The sequence below is a fragment of the Lonchura striata genome, chromosome 11, assembly GCF_046129695.1.
Source record: "Lonchura striata isolate bLonStr1 chromosome 11, bLonStr1.mat, whole genome shotgun sequence".
NCBI lineage: Eukaryota > Metazoa > Chordata > Aves > Passeriformes > Estrildidae > Lonchura > Lonchura striata.
Window position 1 is genome coordinate 24,214,669 of NC_134613.1, and position 22,924 is coordinate 24,237,592.

Sequence of the window (22,924 nt, forward strand, 5' to 3'; positions counted from 1 at the left end):
CACCGAGGGTCTGGCGTCTTCGCTGGTGCGTTAAAGAAAAACCACGCGATTCTTCTCTATGTGATTTAAAACACCCTGGTTTTTAATACAAAATATAGCGGGCATCTCATGAAAATCGGTAAAAGTGTACAAATCACAGCACTCATCCTTCCATTAAAGAACAGGGAAATTGCCTTCAGAGAAAATTATAAAATCGCTGAAATTTACACGTGGTGATTGCAAAACCAAAAGCCACCCGAGGGGCACGGGGAGCTCCGTGTGCTTCGATCGGATCCCGTGGGGTGTCCCTGCTGCTCCACAGGTGTGTCCCGGCTGGGACAGGGCACGGAGGCACACCGGGCACGCCTGGAGGGACCGGCAGGGGCACAGGAGCACCCAGGCTTCGGTCACAGCGGGCAGGCACCGGGTGTGCTGCTGCAGCGGGGCTGTGCGAGCCGAGCCGCCCGCAGGGGACACCTGCGGCAGGGGACACCTGCGGCAGGGGACAGCTTCCGCAGGTGACACCTGCACCAGGTGACAGCTCTGGCAGGGGACAGCTTCCGCAGGTGACACCTGCACCAGGTGACACCTGCGGCAGGTGACAGCTCTGGCAGGGGACAGCCCCGGCAGGTGACAGCCCCGGCAGGGGCCGTGGCCCCTTGCTCTGCTCCCCTCCTGCCGGCACTCAGCCCCTCAGTGGCTCCATCCCCGGCCCCCTGCACTGTGCTACACCTGGGGAACGGGGTAGGAGGCACAGGCGGCCAGCCCACACATGTTCTTGCCTCGTTCAATAAGGAAATACCTGAAAGGAAGAGAAATGGCTGTGGGTGAGCGTTCCTCCTGTGGCAGAGCCAGCGTGGCAGCTGAGGGTGGGCAGGCCCTGGCACAGATGCCCAGCACAGCTGTGGCTGCCCCTGGATCCCTGGAGTGTCCCAGGCCAGGCTGGACGGGGCTGGGAGCACCTGGGGCAGTGGAAGGTGTCCCTGCCATGGCAGGGGTGGCACTGGACAGGCTCCGAGGTCCCTTCCCCCTCCAGGCAATGCCATCCCCTGGCCCTCACACCCTGAACGAACCAGAATTTGCATCTCGCTCCCAAGAATCCTGCATGCAGCTGGGAACACTTGTGGAGCTGGGATCTCACTCCTGGCACAAGCTGTGCTCCCTGGCTGTGTGACCAGCACGGAGGAGCTGGGGGAACCAGGGGCTCTGGAGAGACTGGATGTGCCCTGAGCCCTGGGCACCACGGGGATCCAGCAGCTCTGGAGAGGCTGGATGTGCCCTGGGCACCTCAGCAGCTCCACTGTGCCGAGGCTCTGCTGGAGCAGTGACCCCAGGCCTGGCTCGGTGAGCCGTGTCCCTGCCCAGCCTGGCACCATTCCCGTTGTCTCCCAGCTGCCAGGGCTCAGCTGGAGAGCTGAGGGTGCCCTGGCGCTCAGGGTGGTGGCAGCCCAGCCCCCAGCCCCTGGGGTCTGTCCCAGGCGCAGGCAGAGCGAGGTGGGCAGCAGGACCCCTTACCCCTGCATGCCCCACAGGCGGCCCCAGGAGTTCTTGACGATCCAGTAGGGAGTGCCATCCTCCTGTCCGTAGCCCACGGCCAGCACGGCGTGGTTCACCTTGTCAGGGGTGTGCTCGCAGCGGGGGCTGCAGGGAGACAACACGGCTGTGCTGACAGAAGCAGCCTGCACTCAGCTGGGACTGGTGGCCAGCAGTCCTGACCACACTCTGCAGACAGAAGTGGGGCATGCTCTGAACCCCCAGCTCCGGAGAGCAGGGAGGGAAGGCAAGGAGACACTGCTGTGTTTTTCCACTCTGAAATTATCAGCCATATCCATAGCTAGGCGATCCACTGACTTTTGAGCTCCTGGCCCACCAAGACAAGCTACAGTGCAAAGGAATTTTCCCAATTGGAACCAGCAGGTCTAAGTGCCTCCCTGTGCTGGTTTGTACTGCCCTGAAATTCAAGGGCACTGCTTCATGTTTTACACAGGAACAGCGAGCTCTTGGGTCTAAGTATGTGTTTCCTCTAAATTTTCAACCTTTAAACTGTACTTGCTGAAAGCTGCTGCCTGTGGTGTGAAGAAGACAGCTCATGGTACATGCTCCCACTTCAAGAGCATCTATTTTTAAACATTTTCAAGCTGCATTACAGGAAAAGATCAATAATCCATCTCAGATTTTCTTTTTTTCGATCTGTTAACAGCTGCTCTGGGCTGAAAGCACTGGAGCATCAATTATTCCATGCACTCTGACTTCAAATCCACCTTAGACTGTAAATCCACAGGATAACTGCCCCTGGCGTGTTCCTTTGACCACGTCCCTGCCCTCACAGCTCACGCCTGGCCAGGGCTGGCACGGACCTCTGGCATCACTGGCTATTGGCCCAGCAAAGCCTCTGGAATCACCACCTGCTCCTTCCTGAGAGCTCCCTGGGGCAGATCCCTCAGGCTCAGCCTCTCCCCGGCATTTTCCCTGCAGCTCTGCATGTCTCGGGGTTCATTACTCCCAAGCATTTCTCTATTTCTGCAAACACTATTTCTGCTTTCCCCCCTCGCAGGGTAACAGTGTCTGTGCTGCCTCGCTCAGCTCTCAGCTTTGATCAGCCTTCCAAGGGCTTTCTGCCCTGGCTCTGGAGCTGGCCCCACGCTCCAGACTGGCTTCGTGTCCCAAGCTGGCTTTTCTGTTTTCCTCCACCTGTGCAGGGAGCAGCGCGTGGGGAGAGGCGCTGCAGAAGCTGCCCTGTGGAGAGCAGCAATGCTAAAAGCACAGCCTGCCTAGGTGCCAGCTCAGGGGCAGGGCAGTGCGAGGGCAGCCACGCCTCTCCCCACCGCCCCTCTGAGCTCTGGCACTGCGGGAGCTGCCCTGGCACTGCAGAAAATCCTCCTTGCTTGGGGCTTCCCCTAAGCAACCTGCCACTGTCCCAGCCCAGACAGAACAGCCTTGGGACAGCCCCAGCCCGTGTGGAGCTGCAGAGGGTCTCCCAAGCTGCCTGACTCACTGACCTTCATTCCACCTGAACCTGGTCTCCAGGCTGGACAGATTCCTAGCCTGCAGCCCTCCTCCCTGTGCTGCCCTCTCATCCCCTCAGGAACCACTAAATCAAGGCTCTGTTTACTTTTTTTTTTCCTATTTTCTACTCAAAAGAAGTGTGAGAATGCACTGCAGTGTTCCTGCATCCAGCAGGAGAAACAGAGACGCATGTGACTCCATCCCTACAGGTTCCCCTTGCCCTCACCTCACCAAACGAGGGTCACACACTCACTTGGAATACACTCCTTTCCTGTAGTGCATGAAGTCACTGGTCACCTCAAAGGCAAAGCTCACTGGGTTGTGCCTCCCCACAGCTTCCACCATGCCATCCTCGTCATACTGCAAGAGAGGATCCAGGGTCACCATCCTCATCATCTCCTGGCTGTGCTGGGACCAGTCCAGGCCCGGCAGGCAGGACACGGGATGGATAACCCTGGTGTGCTGCAGGACACGGAACCCAGTGCTGAGCTGTAGGAGAACTGGGGCTGTGTCCCAGCCTGGAGGGGCACCCACTCTGGGAAGCAGGCAGGAACCCAGGGCCTGTGTTTTGGCTCCAGCACCTCTTCCAAAAGGTGTGCAGGACAGCAGGAGTGTGCCCAGCAGCTCATTCTCTCCAGGAGAGCAGGAGTGTGCCCAGCAGCTCTGTCTCTCTCAGGAGAGGAGTGTGCCCAGCAGCTCTCTCCCCAGGAGCACACAGGCTGCACTCCAGCTGCTGAGCCCAGCACGCCTTGGGCATGCCAGCAGCTCCCCTTGGCACAGCTCTGGCAGTTTGGAAACGCAGCCCCGGGGCCTCACCTGCGTGATATTGATCACATCCTTGACAAAGGCAATGGCCTTCTCCGGCTGGAACCTGCAGGTGCCGTTCTGTGGGACAGAGAGGAGCTGTGGCAGCCTGTGCCAGGCGCTGCTCTGCCAGCAGGCCGGGCTGTGCCGCAGTACCTTGGCCCGATACGGGTAGCTGTCCTCCCCCATGAGCCCTTTGTTGTACAGGATGTACTCGAAGGCTTGGCTCGGCAGGCCCCTGCGAGAGAACAGCTCCATTAGGATGTGAGTGGTTCATTAGGATGGTCATGATGGATTTGGGAGGTAACTGCAGCTTCTGCAGGGCAAAGCCATCAACATTCCCTGCTCTGCACACCACTCCCACAGCCAGGGAGACAGGGAAGGGCAGTGTCTGTCCCAGAGCCTGCAGAGCACAGACTCCAGTATGTGCCTGCAGCATCTCCCTGCCTGGGCAGTCAGGCATGGTTACACCTCATTCTCCAGGTGCCAGATCCCTGGAGAACATCAGGAGCCCCGATGCTGTGAGGCCAGCTGGCCCACACAGCACCAGCCTTGCATGCTGGAAGGTGTTTTCTGGTGCCCTCTGCCCAGCCTGGCCAGGGGACAATGAGAAACCCACATCTCCAGCAAGCAGCTGCTCCCTTCCCTGGCCACCTTCCAGAAACACATGTCAGGAGGGAAGAAAAGAGAGATATCGGGGAGTGCTGATGTGGAAACGCCTAAGGAGGAGTCACAGAGTCACAAGAAAAATAAAAAGCACCGAGAGTGGCTTTGCTCAGCTCTGAGCGTCCCTCTAGGACAGCTGATCTCACAGAAAACAGAAGTTGTCAAAAAGCTCTATTCTCTGCCCTCTCTAGCAAAGCCAGGAGGAACTTCCCCAAGGGGAAGCTAAAGTTTCTGTGGGTTCTTCAGGGTGCCACAAGGGGCACGTGAGCTGGGGCAGAACAACAGCCAGAAATCCCCTTGCTGTCCCAGAGCCCATCAGAGCCCAGCCTATGGCTGCTGTGTGAAAAACGTCTCAGATAAAAACTAACAAATGAGGAACAACAGAGGTTGGGAAATGCTGGAGATTTAGTGAAACATCCTAACCTCTAGGAAGGGTGAAATTAAAATAGGCAACAAAATCCAAAGTTGCTTCCTCCGTCACATTGCAGCCAAAGGAAGACAAAATCCATTCCATAATGTGGAAGGATCCTGACACTACATCTGGATGTCCGTCACAGGATGCAAGATATTCTAATTTCTGTTCTTCCTGACCCTCTCTGACTTACCCACTGCAGCCATGGTTGTTGAAGGCCTGGGCGCAATCAACCAACTGCTGCTCTGCCTGCGGAGAAGGGTTTTGAGTCAGCGATTGTCCCACACCTGTGCTCAGAGTCAGTGACACAAAAAGCAACTGCACAGCAGGAACTGAGAGCTGGCTGATCATTGCAGCTGGCTGTAACGACCACCACAGCACTGGTTTACCCGAGGGAGTCCCCTGGAAGTGGCTCCATGTCCCAGCGAGGCAGACAAGGAAGACTTGGAGCCAGCAGCCTGGGATGCCCTGGCTGCCAGAGGCATTCCTCTCACACCTGCCAGAATCCATCCCCCCCACAAGGACTGGCTGAGATGTCAAAGGTCAGGTTTGTTTTTAACACACCCAACCCTCAGTCATCCCGCCAAGTTGCGTAAGCGACTACTGTCTTTCTAGTTCTTCAGGAATAGAAATCCCCCGGGAGCTGAAAAATCACGATGTCCCAATGTGCTGCCTGCAGCGAGACTGGCTGCAAGGCCAGGCACGGCTTCTTTCCCTATGCCTGCTCCCGGCAGCCTCCAGCCCTTCTGGCTCCATCCTGCTCCCCGAGGGCTCTGCCCAAGCCCAGGAACACCTCTCACCAGAGAGAGCAGCTTTCCCGTGGCAATGGCAATGGCAGACTCCAGGCAGCCCGTGGTGGAAAAGGTCCAGCAGCTCCCGCAGGGACCCTGCACGAGGAACGGGAGAGGAACTGCTGCAGGTGCTGCAGCTCGCCAGCCTCCCCAAGCCACCGGGGCAGGGGGGCACGGCAGCAGTGCAGAGCCTGCAGGGCACACGGCAGGCACGGCACGGCCCCGGGGCAGCTCCCCTGGCACGGGCACCCAGCACTGCTCCTGGGGCACGGCGCCTGCCCGCAGCCAGCGGCCCCTCTCTGGCCACACGCTCCTCACCTGGTTCTTCACGGGTGTCACAAAATTCCCCTTCTTCCTCCAGTCGATGGAGTCGGGATAGGGCCCAGAGCTGCGCAGGAAGTTCCCCTTGGTGGCTGAGCAGTTCTGCAAGCAGGGCAGGAGGGCTGTGGGAGCCGCCAGGCCGGTGGCCCACGACAGCCACCCTCCCGGGGTGAGGGCCAGAGGGCAGCCCATGCACACTGGCCACCGCAGCAGGGAGTCAGCAGCAGCCCGCAGCCCTGGCTGCAGAGCCCCAGCGCTCAGGGAGCGGACAGAAGGGACAGCTGGGCTGGAGCCGGCAGGGAAAGCCGTGAGGGTGGGGAACAGGGCTCACCTTGCCCTTACCCCAGTGAGGGTGGCACCAATGTGACCCGGTCCCAGCGCACTGCAGGCAGCACAGCCGGGGGTGCTGGCCCGGCAGCGGGTGCAGGGCACTGCAGAGCCCCCGCAGGGGTGCACCTGCACCCCCCAGATCCCCGCAGGGGTTCACCTGCACCCCCCAGAGCCCTGCAGGGGTGCACCTGCACCCCCCAGATCCCCGCAGGGGTTCACCTGCACCCCCCAGAGCTCTGCAGGGGTGCACCTGCACCCCCCAGATCCCCGCAGGGGTTCACCTGCACGCCCCAGAGCCCCGCAGGGGTGCACCTGCACCCCCCAGAGCCCCCACAGGGGTGCACCTGCAGCCCCCAGAGCCCCCGCAGGGGTTCACCTGTACCCCCAGAGCCCCCGCAGGGGTGCACCTGCACCCCCCCAGAGCCCCCGCAGGGGTGCACCTGCACCCCCCAGATCCCCGCAGGGGTTCACCTGCACCCCCCAGAGCCCCGCAGGGGTGCACCTGCACCCCCCAGAGCCCCGCAGGGGTGCACCTGCACCCCCCAGAGCTCCGCAGGGGTGCACCTGCACCCCCCAGAGCCCCACAGGGGTTCACCTGTACCCCCCAGAGCCCCGCAGGGGTGCACCTGCAGCCCCCAGAGCCCCGCAGGGGTGCACCTGCACCTCCCCAGAGCCCCCGCAGGGGTGCACCTGCACCCCCCTTCCCTGCCCACCCCACCCCAGCGCTCACCTGCGGCTCGCTCCACAGGTACAGCTTTTTAAACTCCGCGAAGGTCAGGTCCGAGAACTGGTTCAGGCCCACTGGAAGGGGAAAGGGGACCTTAGCCGGGCGCGGCGCTCGGAGCCGCGCGGGCCGGGGGCGGCGGGCTCGGAGCTCCTACTCTGGAAGCTGCGGTTGCCGGCGTTGTGCTCCTCGATGCGCCGCTTGTTGCGCAGGAAGGTGCGCAGCCTGCGCGGGTACTCCTCGGGGCCGTACCGCCGCTCGTTCTGCGGGGACAGCGCGGGTCAGCACAGCCCGACCTCGGCTGGCCCGGCCCGGCCCGGCCCGGCTCGGCCCCGCTGCCCCGAGCCTCACCTGCAGCATCCAGGCCTTGAACAGCCGCTCCTCTGCGGAGAGAACGGGCGCGTCAGCGGCGGTCCCTGCCGCTTTCCCCGGCACCGCGGGGCCGGGCCCGGCCCGAGCCGAGCCGTGCCGGCCCGGGCCAGGCCGTGCCAAGTCCCCTCCTGCCCTCCCGGTGCCCCTGTACCTTCGGCCGAGGGCTCCCAGGCGGCGGCGGCGGCCAGGAGCGCGGCCGCGCTCAGCAGCACGGGCCAGCCCATGGCCGGGCCGGGCCGAGCCGGGACAGACGGAGCGGAGCCGGGCCGAGCGGACCGGAACGGGCCGAGCCGCTGCCAGGGGGCGGGACAAGGGCGGGGTGGGCGGGGCAGCCGGTGGGCGTGGCACGGGGCGTGGCACGGGGCGTGGCACGGGGCGTGGCACGGGGCGTGGCACGGGGCGTGGCACGGGGCGCGGCACCGGCACCGGGCGCGGCCCGGCGGGTCCGGCGTTATCCCGCCCGCAAAACCATCACAAACCCCGGTTCACCCTGAGATAGAATAGATTTATTAGCAAGAGGTAATCAGGAAACATATATTTTTACAAAAAAAATGGAAATATTTTTTTTCTTCCCAAACAAGCTGTAAGTTGAAATAGTTTTAGGGCTTGAAAGAGAATTCCCATACCACGAGGTATTGCTTACAGCAAGTGTTGTGTGAGTGGAGCATGCCTGCCACTGCCGGGGAACCGTGTCAGGGACTGTACAATGTAAAAAACCCAGGTACTATTCACAGAATAAGCACTACATTACTATATCCTGCTAGCGGGTGGTTAGCCAGGATTACAGTAGATGTAATAAAAACACTCGTCATCTCTAACTCTACGTCATGGTACTCAGAGTGGGCACAAGGGTACGGATCTACAGCATATCAACAGGAGCCGGATGCAGCGAGGAGAGGCGAGGGGATGCTTCCATCTTCCCAACTTCGGAGGGACCAGGGTGGCAGCCAGGGCCCCCCGTGCCCAGCCAGCACGAGGGTGGCACACACAGAGCGGGCGGCTCACACCGAGGGACAACCTTTCATGTGCTCCCTTCTCCCACCCTACAGAGCTGGGATGTGACCGCCAGCACTGCCCAAGTGAGAGCTGCTCTGTGCTGCCCCAGAGCCCCGCGGGGACATGGGGCTCACCTGCCCCACGGGGACACGGGGCTCACCTGCCCCACGGGGACACAGGGCTCACCTGCCCCACGGGGACACGGGGCTCACCTGCCCCACGGGGACACAGGGACCCCGTGGGGACACAGGGACCCTGCGGGGACACAGGACTCACCCTCCCCATGGGGACACAGGGACCCCGTGGGGACACAGGACTCACCCTCCCCATGGGGACACAGGGCTCACCTGCCCCATGGGGACACGGGGCTCACCTGCCCCACGGGGACACGGGGCTCACCTGCCCCGTGGGGACACAGGGCTCACCTGCCCCATGGGGACACGGGGCTCACCTGCCCTACCACCAGCCCCCCAGGAAGGACAAATGACAAAAGTAACATCATGGAGAAGAGCCCGGGACTCCAGCGAAGTGTCGCGCGTTAAACCGGGACGGGCGGGGAATCCTACGCGAGGCGGGGCCGGGGAAGCGGGCTGGGGTCGCTCCAGGGCGCCCTGGGGCGTGCCTATGTACAGGGGTCAGCGAGCGTCCGGCGGCCGCGCCGCTCACGAAGGCAGCTTGGGCTCTATTCGCAGAGAAGCTTCGTACAGGGACTCCTCGTCCATCACGCACGACTGGTCCAGCAGGTACTGCGTCACCTGGGGACGGAGCGGGGCCGTGAGCGGCGGGAGGGACAGAGCCTGACAGCAGCCAAGCCTGCCGCTGCGGCTCCGAGACCTTCCTTTCCCCGCACTTCGGGGCGGCAGGACACGCTCTACTCCCTGGGGAGGGGTGCTGCCCCGAAATCGCTGGTTTTTAGCACGTCCAGGGTGCACCCTCGGAGCACTCCAGTCCTTCGATGCTGCTCTCTGCAGCAAATCCTCTGCTGCAACTGCCTGGGGGCCACGGGGGAATCTGCTGGAGCCCCACAGCCTCCCCCCATCCCTGAACCCTGCCAACAGACTCCAGCACGGAGCTGCCAGGTACTGGAGGCTTAGATGCTGCGAAGGAAGAGGGAGGTGAGGGGCAGAGCCTGCCCGTGGCTCTAGGGACAAGGCTGTACCTTCGGCTGGTGCTCGATCTTGTAGGAGGTTTGCTGGAACTGGCGGATCTCCCTTATGATGTGTGAGATCTGTGCAGGGATAAAACACAGGAGGTGCTCATGGCTCAGCCATCACCCAGAGAACCCGGCCTGGTGCCCAGGAGGGCAGGGGCAGCCAGCACAGCACAATGCAAAGGCCTTTTTGTCTCTTGCAGGCACTGGGAGCAGCCCCAGATGTGTGCAGGGGACACATGTGGCCTCCTGGTGCCATGCAGGTGAAGGCTGAGGGGACACAGACGTGGCCACAACCACATCACCCCAGACAGGCCCCCTGTGCCCACGCCAGTGGGCTGGAGCTCTCACCATCCTCATTTTGGAGAAGTTCACCAGGCCATCCTCGGTGTAGTTCGGGGTGCCCTCCTCGATGAACGCCAGGTCAGTCAGGTACATGCCCAGGTAGGGGACACACGGAGGGTCACAACTGCGAGTGAACCAGAAAGAAACAAGGAGTAAAACTTTCTCGCTTTGGAGCCTGAGGCAGGGTAGGGCAGAGGGGACAAGTCTGCAGTCAGCAGCGCTGGAAGGATTCTCTCTAATACAGGGAGGCTCTCCCAGGGAAGGCTGCTGCTCCCCTGGCCTCATCCCCACCAGCACAGCAGGACAGGCAGGACCTGTGGCTGTGCCGTGGCACGCAGGAGATGAGCTGGAGCTTTGACAGAGGGTCAGGAAGACCTTCAGAAGCTTCCATGGACAACCTGGTCTAGTGGAAGGGGGTCTAGTGTATGGAACAAGGTGAGCTTTAAGGTCCCTTCCAAAGGAAACCATGCTGGGATTTGATGATTCTGTGATAGTGCTGGAGAAAATTGTTCTCTGGTGTCTGGCAGTGATTTTTGCCTTTGCAGTCCCTTTCATTCCTGTCTCCACATCTGCACAAAGGAGCAGCTGAGCTGGGGATCACTTTGCCAGCCACTGTGCTCCACAGGACAGCACTCTGAACGATTATGGGAGCAGAGCTCAGGTCCCGCCGCCCTGCAGGCCCCCAAACAGCCAGGGGAGGAGGAGAAGCACCATTCACTCACTTTTTCAGTGCCTCCCTCAGGTTCTTGAACCTGCCCTCCGACGACACCAGCTTCTGGAGCTTATCAATGAGAGCCTTAGTCTGCAAGAAACCAGAATGCTGCTGGGTGGGGCCCTGGGAGAGCCCCCACACCCTGCGGCCAGGGGCACAGAGCCACAGGGGCACTTCCAGCCCGTCCTGCCCAGGGCACCTCACCCCAGCAGCTGTTCCTGCCCTGGCTGTCACACCTGGCTGTGGGTGAGCAGGCTGTGCTCCCCCTGCCCCCTCTCTGCCCTCGCCAGCACCTGTTTTCATTCCGTTTTATCATTTTATAGTGACACTCCTGGCTGATGGGGGCCCACAGTGGTGCCAGCTCAGCTCCGTCTGGCTGTGCACCAGGCGGTGCCAGCTGCTCCTGCAGCACGTACCTCAAACAGGAACTCACCCTGCTCCCCCATGGTGGGTCCGTGGAGCCCAGAGGAGCAAGAGGAGCAGTTAAAGAGAGACTCTGTGTGTGCAGCTACAGGGGCTCTCGTGGACGGGTTCAACTGCACGTCTGGCTCGCAGGGTGGGGCCAGTGTCTTCTCACAGGTAACAAGTGACAGGACAAGGGGAAAGGAGTTGTGCCAGAAGAGATTTAGATTGGATTTAGGGAACATTTCTTAATGGCTGTCCAGCCCTGGCACAGCTGCCCGGGGCAGTGGTGGAGTCAGGGGAGGGATTATAAGATATGTGGAGGTGGCACTGGGGACACAGGTTAGTGGTGGCCTTGGCAGTGCCGAGGGAACAGTTGGACTTGCACGGTCTCAGAGAGCTTTTCTAACCCAAACAATCCTGTGATTCCATGACTAAACCCAACTCCAAGGCAGGGTCTGCCTGTCCACACACCACCTCCCTCCTGAGCACAACCTGAAACGCCTTTCTCCGTTTTCTAACTCTTCTGAAGGCGTCTCATCCTGCCCCACCACCACTGCAGCAGGGCCCTCCTCCCCGGGGGGGGCAGCCCTACCTGCTTGGAGACCTTGAGCCAGGTTTTCTTGAGGCGGAAGATGGCACTGCGGTTGAGGGAGGAGGTGATCTCCAGCACGGCGTTGTAGTTGTGCAGGCAGCGGCAGATGTCGGCCACCGCCACCCACTTCTCGATGGCGCTGACGCGCGCGTTGATCTCCTCGTTCCGGATGATCTCCGACGCGATCAGGTTGCTGACCTTGGGCAGGCACGGCCCCCAGACGGGCTTTAGCGTGGTTTGGGCGCTGCTCCGTGTGCCCCAGCCTCGCGGCAGCTTTTACATCTCCCGGTGCTGCGGCAGCCCCACGAGGAGCAGTGCAGCAGGAGATGCTCCACCTGCCCTGGCTCCCCGGGCAGGGAGGGCCCGTGGGGCAAGGAGGGCCCGTGGGGCAGGGAGGGCCCGTGGGGCAAGGAGGGCCCATGGGTCAGGGAGCACCCATGGGGCAGGTGACCCTCCCACACCCCAGCCCTGGGGAAGGGGCTGAGCTGCCCCCTGTGCCCATCCCCATGTGCCCATCCCCCTGTGCCCATCCCCCTGTGTCCCACGGCTGCACCTACATCATTGAAGTGCTTTGTGTTCTTCATGATGTACGGAGTCCTCTCGTTCTTCTCCAGCTTCATCCAGCCTTGCCCAAAGAATTCTCTGCAAACCACAGTGCTCAGGTCAACTTTTATTTCCCAGTTTTGTGGGGTGTCCTAGCCCTGCAAGCTCCACTGCATCCACACAGGATGGAGATCCCAGGGTCTTTCTGCCCACACTGCTGGAAAGGGACCCTGTGGATGTGGCTGAAGGTGTGATGGCTGTGGGAGGGTCTCCGTGAGCCGATTACCCTGGGACATCCCATAAAAGCAGAGAAGCCACAGGGCTCCAAAGCTGCACTTGGGCCGAGTGTGGGCTCCTGGCAAAGGCCAGGAAGGCTCTGCAGTCTCTGGGGTCAGCCCAGCCAGGCTGCCCGTGCGCCCCTGGCTGACCAGGGCCACCTTTCCTGACCCACGGGGATCACTCACTCGTAAGGGATCTTCTTGAAGACCAGGTGATCCAGCAGCGTCAGCTGCTCCGCGATCTCCAGGGCTGAATGGTTTTCAAAGGGCTCTGCCCTGACCCCCTCGGCCTGCGGGACAGAGCAGCAGTGGGGCTCAGAGGCAGGAGGGCACTGAGAACTCCCGCGTGCCAGGGACACAAGCACAAACCAGGCCTGGTTTTTCCCCAGCAGAGCTGGGTGTGCGGTGCTCCAGAGCCACCCCAGCCCACACCGCGCCCGTGCCGAGCTCCTGCCAGCCCGGAGAACCCCGGGGATTTAATCACGCAGAATTTGGGCTGTTTAATTAACAAAGCACCCAGGGATCCCAGCTGGAGCAGCGCTGCCCCTGCTCAGGAGGGGCAGGATGGCTTTGCCCAGGGATTTCCAGAAGAGCAGGGGGACAGGGATGAGCCCTGTGCCCACTGCCCGGCACTGGCCAAGCAGCACTGCTGGCACAGGTGGGGCTCAGGGTGCCCCCACATGCAGCCACCCCAGGGGTGACAGCCAGAGCCAGAGGTCCAGGTGGCACGGACTCGGTGGCTGGTGGCTGTCCTCAAGCCATCAGAGAGATCGTCACTGCGAGCAGTCCTTGGGCACAGCTCAGGGGCACCCAACACACCCCACAGCACCCCCCAACAGCGCTGGGACCGGGCTGCTGCCACTCCCCACCCCACCCCCTTCAGGGAAAAGATCAGCCACCACAAATAACAAACCCCATCACTATCCTGCCCCAAAAAACCCCAAACAGCCCTGAGGACACAGAAGAACCCCGAGATCCACACACACAGGAAGAGCCCAGCACGCAGCAAGAGCCCCTCGCACAGTCCCTTGGGACAGAGGCTGTGCAAGCTCCAGCAGACAAACACCGTCTGGGCTCCCCCACAGCTCCGGGGCCTGGCGTGGCTGCAGGGGCACTTGGGGCTGCAGCAGTGGGGCACAGCCCACCAGAGCCCGGGGCAGGTGGCACCGGTGGCACCTGCGCAGGGCAGGGGCTGCGGGCAGCCCGGAGGTACCGGCACAGCGCAGCACCCGCTCATGGGGTGCACCCCAAACCCCAGGGCACCCCCTGACTGCAGGGTGCTGCTGCTCAGCCCGAGGGGCACAGCGGAGCCCTCGGGGCTCTGTTCTCTCCTCTTCAGAGGAAGTTTCCAGAACACACAGTTATGGGCAACAGCTCAAACAAAGCCCAGGAGGGACTCTGCCCCTCCCAGAAGCCACCAGCAGAGCCAGGGGACAGAATCTCGGGTGTTGCAGGTGCTGCAGGCCAGTTTCAAGTGCCTCTTGTGTTCTGGGAACAGGTTTGGTCGGGTTTTTTCCAATGCAGAAGGGCACAGGTGCTCTGCAGCCACCCTGGGGTTCTAAACCCATGGCACATTCCCGGGGCTCTCTCTCCAGGGTGCAGCAGTGATGCTGGCTGAGCCAGAGCCCCTCACTTGGAACTGGAACAGGTCTGGGGACACGGAGGACACGATGGGAGCCCCTGGGGCTTTCCCACGTCCCTGCACCGGCACAGGCAGCAGCAGGCAGGTGTCTCCGTGCCCTCTCCAGCCATTCTCTGGCTGCAGGGGAACAATCTGCCTGTGGGCTGCTTGGTGCTGCCTCTGCCCGTAACAGATCCAGCTGTGCTCACAGCTGGCCCCTCCCCAGAAAGCCTTTCCTGCTCTGCAGCTGCACCCTTGGCACTGGGCTTGGAGCTCACTCCTCCCTGAGCGAGCGCCAGGACCTTTGGCTGCTCCCCTTCGGCCACCCCGAGGAGCAGGGCAGGCGGCAGGGGAGGAGTATTTACCATCTGCACAACCTCCTCCAGGCTGATCTGGTTGTCTCCTGGATCCTCCTGCGTCAAGGTCCTGTGGCACGGAAAGACAGGGTTAGTGCAGCTGGGACAGCACAAGAGCCACACCGCTGGCACCGGGCAGCGTGGCCCCGGGCACCTGCACGGCACTCAGCCCGCGTTTCAGGAGACCCCTCCAGTCCCATTTCTCATTTCAAAGGGAAAAGCACTCCTTAGCCGAGGCCACACGGCCCCACCGGTGTCACCGCTGCTGCAGGACGAGCGTCCTGCCCTCAGCACGGGGTGGGCACACCCTGAGTGCCAGAGCCGCCCTCTCAGCGCAGCCCCGGAGCCACGGTGCCACCCAGGGCGGGCAGCAGCCAGGGCCAGCCCCCTCTGGGCCAACGCTGACCCTCAAGGGGTCACACCACCGCGTCCTGAGGCTGCGTGCAGCCAGCACCACCCAGCCTCCTCCTCATCTTCCTCCCCGGCCGCTCCCAGCCCGGCAGTCCCTGCCGTGCTCCCAGGTGAGAGCAGGAGCAGCCAGCAGCTGGCAGTGCCAGGAGAAGCCTGACAGAAGCTCCTGCCCACAGCCCTTCACCTGATGATGTTGGCGGCCGCTTTCCTCTCCTGTGTCAGGAGCTCGGGGTCGTGGATGACCTCCTCCAGAAAAGCGATCACCCGGAACTTCAGCTCCTCGTTGGTCTCGAAGTCCTGCCAAGCCAGCACAGCCCTGGCATTACTGTGCTGGGAGCGACTCTGATGCCAGCAGAGCTGCTTCCTTCCCGCCTGGGAAAGGGGCTGCCTCTTCCCGGCAAAATCCCAGCCCGGGCGGGCAGCAGGCTCACTCGGTTCCATGGCAGCAGCACCAGCAGGCCTGGGAGACTGTGTGCTCCCAGTGACAACCAGCACGGCACCCGTCACAGCGCAGGAGACACAGGACAGCAGGGACAGCTCCCCGTGCCCGAGCCCTGAGCCCTGAGCCCAGCCTGGGCATCCCAGCAGGCACCAGACCCAGATTCCCCCTGCTCTGCACGCGGCCAGGGGGAGGTGGCAGGCCCAGCTGTGCGAACACGGGATGTGACCCCAGCTCCCGCTCCTCGCCGTCTGCGCTCCACGGCAGCCCCAGCGCCCGGCCGCCCTCTCAGCGGACGTGGCAGAGCTGCCAGCACGCAGCGAGCTGGCTGGCCCGGGCAGGGAGCGGGGGAAGGAGGCGCTGCCCACCTGGGAGTGTTTGGACACCCAGTGCCGCAGCACGTTGAGCACGCGGTTGGTGGCCGCTCTCCGGATCACAAACTCCTTGTCCCCGTTCCGCTGGTCCGTCGGGAAGCCTGAAACTGCCAGCGGGCCCTTAGCACGGCACAGCTCCCCAGGAAGGGCTCACGGCCGCTCCGGGACTGCCAGAGGAGCACCCCCGTCCCTGAGCTGCTGTGTCAGGGGGCAGCGGGACACCCGGGGCCCCGGGACCCACACAGTCTGGGGCAGGGCAATGCTCAGGATCCCAGGACACAGCCTGGGACAGGGAAATGCCCAGACTCCCCCCAGGACACAGCCCTGGGGCAGGGCCATGCCCAGGCTCCCCCCAGGACACAGCCCTGGGGCAGGGCCATGCCCAGGCTCCCCCCAGGACACAGCCCTGGGGCAGGACAATGCCCAGACTCCCAGGACACAGCCCTGGGACAGGGCCATACCCAGATTCCCAGGACACAGCCCGGAGCTCTGGGCTCTGGGCTCCCCCAGCACGGCTCTTCCTGGCCAGGGTGAGCCCGCAGGGAAACCTCTCTGGTGGCACGGGCACCCCTCAGGCAGCCCCTCGGGCAGGTACCTGCGCTGGCCAGGGACATCCTGCGGTACTTCTCCTTGGTGGGAGTGCCCTCGTTGGCCCCCGCCGTGGCGATGGCGAAGGCAGAGGTGGCGGACAGGGCGCTGCGGGTGCTGTCCAGGTCCCGGCAGGACGTCATGACCATGCCGTTGTTGTAGGAGAACAGCGAGAAATCTGCGGGAGAAGAAATCCAACTCCCCTGTGGGCGCCGCCGCTGCCCAGACAGGGTCCCACACGTGCCAGCCCCCGGGTACATGGAACCCTGGACTTCACTCGTTACCTGATGAATTTTTGCACTTGATGGACTTGGGAGTCGTTGGAGATTTCGTGGGGGAAGCTTCAGCTTCTGCTTCATCGCTGTGGTTGGGATCCGTGTCCGACTCTTCCCTGACAGACACCTCTGAGCCTGGGAGGAGCAGGGACCCCCTTTACCCCCACTGCACACAAATGCTGCCACCTTTGTGTTCTCCCTCCTTTTCCTCAGGTCTGGCCCACTGCAGCTGGGGTGCAGCCACCGTGTATGGGGAGGTACAGAGTTCTGCGGGGTACTTTGGAGCAGGTTTTTTCCTTGAGGTGGGGGCGTGGTTTGGGTGGTTTTTTGGTTTTGTTATTAAAAATTACTGGGTTTTCAGGAGGCAGGAGTTCTCTGTGCGTGCACCTACACCAGCCCCTCTGTGCCAGAGCCCCCCATGCCCAGACCCACAGGGACTCACTTGGCTTGCCTGGCAGGGACTCCTCTTGCTTTTCCGAGGCCGCTTCTCCTTCGTCCGGGATCTTATTGGGATAGCTGCTGGACACGTACAGCTTGTTGATGTCCAGAGTGGTCTTGCTGAAGGGGGCCATGGAGGAGTAGACGCCGGCGTAGCCGTTGGAGGAGCAGCTCAGCGCCGCCAGGTCCAGCGCCTTGCCCCCCGTGATGATGGGGATGTTGAGGGACAGCTTCCTGCGGCGGCTGGGCGACGACGACTTGCTGAGGGACAGCGGCGGCGGCGACGAGAACTTGCGGTTGGCTCTGGGGGACTTGGGGGGCTCCCCGTAGAGCAGCTTGTTGTTCTGGCTGTTTGCAAACAGGAGCTCCAGGGACCTTGCAGGGACGGGGAGAGGCTGAGCTGGCACCTGCCCTGCCCAGGAGGGGCTGGGGACCCTCCTGTGGCACTGGGACCCCAGGGTGTCCCCCCAAGGCACAGCAGAGCCAACGTGAGCCCCACCACCCCGCGGGCAGCACTTGGCCCTCCCAGGAGTGGGGACACCCACGGAGCCTGGATTGATCTCCTTCCCCGGTCTGGGGGTATCACAGCTCACAAGGGTGGCACCAGGGACAGTCCCAGGGTGGCACCGGGGACAATCCCAGGGTGGCACCAGAGACAGGACAGGTCCCTGGCAGCACTGCAGCCTCACCGTGCAGGGATGGCACTGATGGGCTTCTTGTAGATGGTGATGAGCTTGTCGAGGACGACGAGGGCGGTGGTGAAGACGCGGTAGGAGTGCAGGAAGGTGTTGAGGAAGTCGATGCTCAGGAAGCGCAGGTCCGTCAGCCTCTCCAGCAGCCGCTCCACACTGGCATAGCGGATCTGCAGGACCTTGCAGGAATTCATCGTTTTACTGAACCTAATGTCAACATCATCACAATACAAGCTGGCATCAGACCTGCAGAGAAACAAGATATCCGTGGTTCCAGCCTGGAACGAAACCAAGAGGCCATGGGCAGCGGTGCAGGAAGGAGCCCTGTTCCTACGGGTGACCCCATGGAAAAGGTGGGAAAACCCAGAAATCCACACCCTGGAATGGGCGCCTGGAATGGGCACCTGGAATGGGCTCCTGGAATGGGTGGAGGGCTCAGCAGGCAGCGGGATGTGGTTGGGCCATCCCTGGGTGCACACAAGCCAAGCCCCCTCCATGCCTGGCAGCAGGGAATGGGGCAGGAACACCTCGTGCTGCCCCAATCCCCCAGCTGGGAACAGCCCCCGTCGTCCCACACCCCAGGACCTACAGGGACCCATGCTCCTCCTTTTACCCCCACTTTTACCCCCTCTTTCCTATTGTTGTTTTCCTCTGAACTCTCCCCTTTGGCATTCCCGCCTCCGCAGCACACCAGATCCCTCAGCAGCTAATGAACGCTGCTAATCGCCGCCCTGGGACAGCCCCTGGAGCACAGGTGAGGTGCCAGGGAGGTGCCGGTGGTCCCGAGGCTCCTGGCTGCCGCAGGAGCTGCGTCCCGGCCCCCTCCACACTCACTTGATCATCTGGGGCACAGTGACCTTGGAGTTCTCCTCGAAGGCGTTCATCATCAGGCCGTTGCAGCGGATGTTGTCCACGCACTGCCGGAGACACGGGTGGCAGTGGAGGCAGTCAGGGCCGGGCTCCCCGAGCAGCCCCATGCCCGCTGGCTGGCGGTGCCCTCACCCAGGGGCGCCCGGGGAGCTCCCGGGCACAAACCCAGGCGCAGGGCGGGCGCACGGCAAGCCGGCGTTACCTGCGTGCCCAAAGCGGCGCCACGGCCCAGCGGGGACCCCGCGGCAGCTCCTCGAGCCGAGAGCTCCGCACCCCTCCCCGCTGGGCCCTACCTGGCTGATGTCGCTGGTCCACGCAGCCTTCTCCTGCCTGGACGAGGCCACGAGGATAACGGTGAAAGATGAGGAATCTTTCGGCTCCACCACGATTTTGAAGTCAAGGTGGTCAATGTCTTGTCCTGATGATTTTGCTTTGGAACAGAAAAACCCCACACAGTGGTTGGGAACGCCTTTCCCATCCCCTCCCTCCCAGCCAGGTTTCAAGGAGGGTTTATTCAGGTTGTTGTGGGATGTCGGCTGCCCCAGGAAGGTCAGGTGTAAGCGTGGGTCTGCTTGGGTCGCAGTAAATAATTCATCTAATTAAACTCAATCGCGGATTCCTGGAATCTATTGGCACCTGAATCTGACCCCTCACCACCCCGCCCCAGCACCTACCGTCCTCGTCGGTGCTCTCGGGCTCCTCCACCAGCGTGCAGTCGATGAGGGAGATGACGCCGTTCTGCAGGGACAGGGGGGGCTCGGACCAAGGGGACAGGGCTGGGCATCCCCCGGCCCCCAGCGCAGCCCCACCCCGCCGGGCAGCAGGGCTCAGCAGCGGGACCCTCCCGGGGCTGCCCCTCCATCCTGTCCCCACCCCAGGGCTGGGGGTAGCTCCATGTCCCAGGGCACAGCCCAGGGGAGGGGGACCCCCGCGGCACCTGCTCTCACTGGGAAAAAAGACCTGTGTCTGCTGGGATCTCTGCGTTTTCCTTGTCAAATTGATCAACTAATTGGTTTATAAATTATTTAATAGGAGCTTTAAATTTAATTTTCCCAAAGTCTGTTGTTGCAATTATCAGCTCTTTGCCACGGACTGTAATTCTTCAAACTGATAATTTAATGCCAGTAACAAGCAATTTCTGTAAGATTCTTGCTCAATTAACTGCCAAACTTCCCCAAATAAACACAGGCACCCAGGGAGCAACCCGAGGAGCCGGGAGTGCTACAGAGAGCCCGGGCTGTGATTCCAGCTTCTTCCAGAACGGACTGTCAACCTTTGTGCTGCAAATCAGGGTGAATTCTTTTATCAAGATCGTGTCGTTTCTCATCTCCCCCGTGACTCAGCTCTGACAAGGACCACGTGAAATAAATGCAGGTGGCCGCAGGCTCCCAGCCCAGCTGCCCTGGGGCTGTGCCAGGGCAGGCCCAGGTGGTCCCTGGACCCCTCTGTCGCCAAGAGCCCGGCCAGCTCGGGCCACAGCTGGGCCACAGCTGGGCCACAGCTGGGCCACAGCTGGGCAGGGAGCAGCAGCAGCCCCCAGCCCTCGGCCTCTCACCTTGGTGAGGTGCAGCTTGCCCCCGGAGCCGCGGGTGCAGATGATGAGGTGCTTGGAGAAGAGGAAGCACTGGCGCTCGCCCTCCTTCCTGAGCGACAGCGAGCCCAGCCGGCCGCGCGTGATCTTCCCCTTCTCCGACATGGGCACCTGGATCAGGGAGCCTGCGGGAGCGCGCCGTCAGCCCCGCGGGGCACGGGGCCCTGCCCGGGGCTGCCACCCGCCCCGGGTCACGGCCACCCAGAGCCCCCCTGCCCCCAGCCCCGGGCGCTGCTGCGGGACCGGAGCTCAGCGAGTCCTGCTGCCTCCTGGCCGAGCGTCCCCGACAGCCAAGGTGCACCCCACGGCGCCACGTGGGACAGGGCAGCCACAAAACTGCCCAGGAGTACCCGAGCTGCCCGAAGCTGATGTGCCTCCGGTCAGTGAAAGCTCAGAACTGAGTTATACGTTTAAATTCCGCAGGCCAGCAGAGCACACAGGCCAGGGCCAGGGCCACGGGCTCACGTTCAGCACGGCGGGGAGGGACGCTGCCAGTGACACAGACCTTGTCTGACGAAGGTCTGGCTGGTGTCCAGCAGGATCTCGCAGCCCTCGATGATCATCCTCTCTATTGCCAGGTTTTTCCGAATGTTTTCGGTCTCGCTCACTTCATCGTGCATTATCCTGAAGGATGGAGAGGAGAAAATCAGAGCTGGGGTGGGATCTGCACAGGTTTTCCCAACCCCTCTGCACATATGGCAGTGCTGCAGCAGGTGAAACCAAAACTGAAGGAACATCAAGGGAATTGCAGCAGGGTGCACCCAGACAGAGCCAGAAGCTCCAGAGGTGGCCTGTACCTCTGTCCAGACCTGACAAATACCCTCCAGGCTGATAAATACTGAAATGTGAGTGCTTGGAACTCACAACATTCAGATTTGGGGCAGATGGAGCCCCCATCGCCAGCCCCCTCTGGTATCCCCGCTCCTCGGGGAGTGGGAAAAGGGATGGAAACTCTTTACAGAACTGAAAGTGCACGGGTGGGTTTGGCACAGACATCCAGAACACTCCAGTCCATGGGCTGGGGAGGAAGAGGATAAAAAGCAGGGAATTATGGCCCATTCCCAAGTGCTCATGTGGAGATCTCGGAGGCACTCGGTGCCTTCCCACGGGGCAGCCCCACCAGTCCTGCCAGCCCTGAACAGAGGACAGAACCAGACACTCAGAGCCACCCAGTCCTCCAAAGCTCTCATTTCATTGTCCAGGAGCCCTGGGAAACACTGCCCCTGGCCAGAGCAGCCAGGACCCGTCCCACAGCCCAGGGATGGATCAGCAGCTCTCACCTGGACAGCTCTTCCAGCTTGGACTTGGCATAATCCAGGCTGTTCCTCTCCACGTGTTCGTGGGGCGTGTGAGCCAGCAGCTCGTGCAGGGTCAGGATGTACCTGGGGATCTGCAGCACGAGGGAGAGAGCAGAGGTCAGCGGGGACACTGGGGACAGCAGGGGCCCACCCGGGGCTGCTGCTGCCATGGCTGGGGACATCCTGGCCAGGGACATCCTGGCCAGGGACTCCCTGACTGAGCAGTCAAAGCTCCTTGTGCCAAAGCTGCATGAGGAGGGGGAGCACGGTGGGGCTGTGCCCAGGACCCTGCTCTTCCCAGTCCCAGAGGTGTGGGATAACTGGGGAGCCAGCAGCACCCGGAGTCCTCCCGTAGTGGTGGCCCCAGCAGGCCCAGGAGCCGTGTGGGACCACCAGGGTCCACCCCAGGCACCCTCACCCTGGCTCTGCCTCCCAGCATACAACGCCAGCTCTGGGGATGGGGTTTGCACCATCTGTCCCATGGCCCCACATCCCTGGGGCAGCCTGGCTGCAGCGGTACCTGGAACATGGGGTAGGTGAGGAAGGTCTCCAGGGTCCTCTCCTCGCAGTCAGGCTTGGCCTCGTAGTGCTTGAGCAGCTTGTCGAAGTCGCGGTTCTGCTTGCAGTGGGCCAGGATCTGCAGGCTGTACTGGTGGTTCCGCACAAACTCCTGGTAGATGTTCAGCATGGGCAGCAGGATGTCGAACAGGTCGGCTGCGGGCAGGGCAGGGCGTGGGTGGGGTGCTCCAGCCCCTCCTGGGAGCCCACCCAGAGCCACCCCGAGGCCTCCAGCTCCCCGTGCCCCCAGCTCTGCCCAGCAAGAGCTCAGGAGGGCCTGGGGGGCACAGGGATGCTCTGCAGCACCAGCCTCCAGTCCCACCCCCCTGCAGCAGCAGGAGCAACAGAATTTGGTCACTCTGGGGTCTGTGCTCTGTGGCTGACGTGACCAAGCAAGGACGTGGTGTGCAGCGTGTTTTGCTGCTGGTTGGCAAGAGCCCGTGGAGCTGCAGAAGAAGGAGCAGCAGCAGCAGGAGGAGGAGGAGGAGGAAGCAGCACTCACCCAGCACCAGCGTGGGCCAGCTGGAGATCCGCGCCTTCAGGCCTTGGTAGAAAATTTGGTGCAAAAACATGATCGTTTCGCTGGAAGAGGAACCAAGAGAGGACTAAGCCACACCAAGAACAGACAGAGAACGAGAGGTGAGTGAGGAGGAATTAGAGAAAATCCCGGCCCAGGGGGAGCAGGGCAGCCCTGGGGCTGGCAGGGGCAGCTGCTCGAGCGGTGCAGGGGGTGCCTGGAGGTGCAGGAGCGATGGAGCTGCTGCCAGCTCCAGGGAGGGCAGCGGCTGTCCGGAGCTCTGGGACACCGCAGAGCTCCGGGACACCGCAGAGCTCCGGGACACCGCAGAGCTGCTGGGACACCACAGAGCTCCAGGACACCGCAGAGCTCTGGGACACCGCAGAGCTCCGGGACACCGCAGAGCTGCTGGGACACCACAGAGCTCCAGGACACCGCAGAGCTCTGGGACACCGCAGAGCTCCGGGACA

The 22,924-nt window shown here is 62.3% G+C and overlaps 2 protein-coding genes across 3 annotated transcripts in view; both read right to left on the reverse strand.

The window, feature by feature from the left end:
• Positions 1-61: 61 nt before the first annotated feature.
• CTSH (cathepsin H) lies at positions 62-7,699 on the reverse strand. Its single transcript, XM_021541778.2, has 12 exons — positions 7,557-7,699; positions 7,385-7,416; positions 7,191-7,296; positions 7,040-7,110; positions 5,977-6,081; positions 5,668-5,754; positions 5,061-5,116; positions 3,946-4,027; positions 3,802-3,870; positions 3,239-3,345; positions 1,495-1,620; positions 62-781 (listed from the first exon to the last, which is right to left on the reverse strand). The coding sequence occupies exons 1-12, from the start codon at positions 7,627-7,629 to the stop codon at positions 706-708; spliced, it is 990 nt and encodes a 329-aa protein (XP_021397453.1). The 5' UTR covers positions 7,630-7,699; the 3' UTR covers positions 62-705.
• Positions 7,700-7,889: 190 nt separating this feature from the next.
• The window catches only part of RASGRF1 (Ras protein specific guanine nucleotide releasing factor 1), a 28,679-nt gene continuing 13,644 nt past the window's right edge, over positions 7,890-22,924 (reverse strand). Inside the window, exons 6-27 of one of the 2 annotated variants that reach the window (XM_077785977.1) lie at positions 22,440-22,519; positions 21,900-22,093; positions 21,362-21,471; positions 20,587-20,705; positions 20,046-20,206; positions 19,165-19,228; positions 18,784-18,920; positions 18,455-18,537; positions 17,618-17,827; positions 16,933-17,303; positions 16,500-16,625; positions 16,223-16,393; positions 15,622-15,734; positions 14,999-15,111; positions 14,413-14,473; positions 12,613-12,716; positions 12,163-12,247; positions 11,606-11,803; positions 10,619-10,698; positions 9,903-10,020; positions 9,561-9,629; positions 7,890-9,156 (exon numbers count right to left, since the gene is read on the reverse strand). In XM_077785977.1, coding sequence (XP_077642103.1) covers positions 9,064-9,156; positions 9,561-9,629; positions 9,903-10,020; positions 10,619-10,698; positions 11,606-11,803; positions 12,163-12,247; positions 12,613-12,716; positions 14,413-14,473; positions 14,999-15,111; positions 15,622-15,734; positions 16,223-16,393; positions 16,500-16,625; positions 16,933-17,303; positions 17,618-17,827; positions 18,455-18,537; positions 18,784-18,920; positions 19,165-19,228; positions 20,046-20,206; positions 20,587-20,705; positions 21,362-21,471; positions 21,900-22,093; positions 22,440-22,519 — 2,860 coding nt within the window. In that variant the 3' untranslated portion in view covers positions 7,890-9,063. Of the gene's footprint in view, positions 9,157-9,560; positions 9,630-9,902; positions 10,021-10,618; positions 10,699-11,605; positions 11,804-12,162; positions 12,248-12,612; positions 12,717-14,412; positions 14,474-14,998; positions 15,112-15,621; positions 15,735-16,222; positions 16,394-16,499; positions 16,626-16,932; positions 17,304-17,617; positions 17,867-18,454; positions 18,538-18,783; positions 18,921-19,164; positions 19,229-20,045; positions 20,207-20,586; positions 20,706-21,361; positions 21,472-21,899; positions 22,094-22,439; positions 22,520-22,924 lie in introns of both variants that reach the window. The other variant, XM_077785976.1, reaches the window with a different exon arrangement.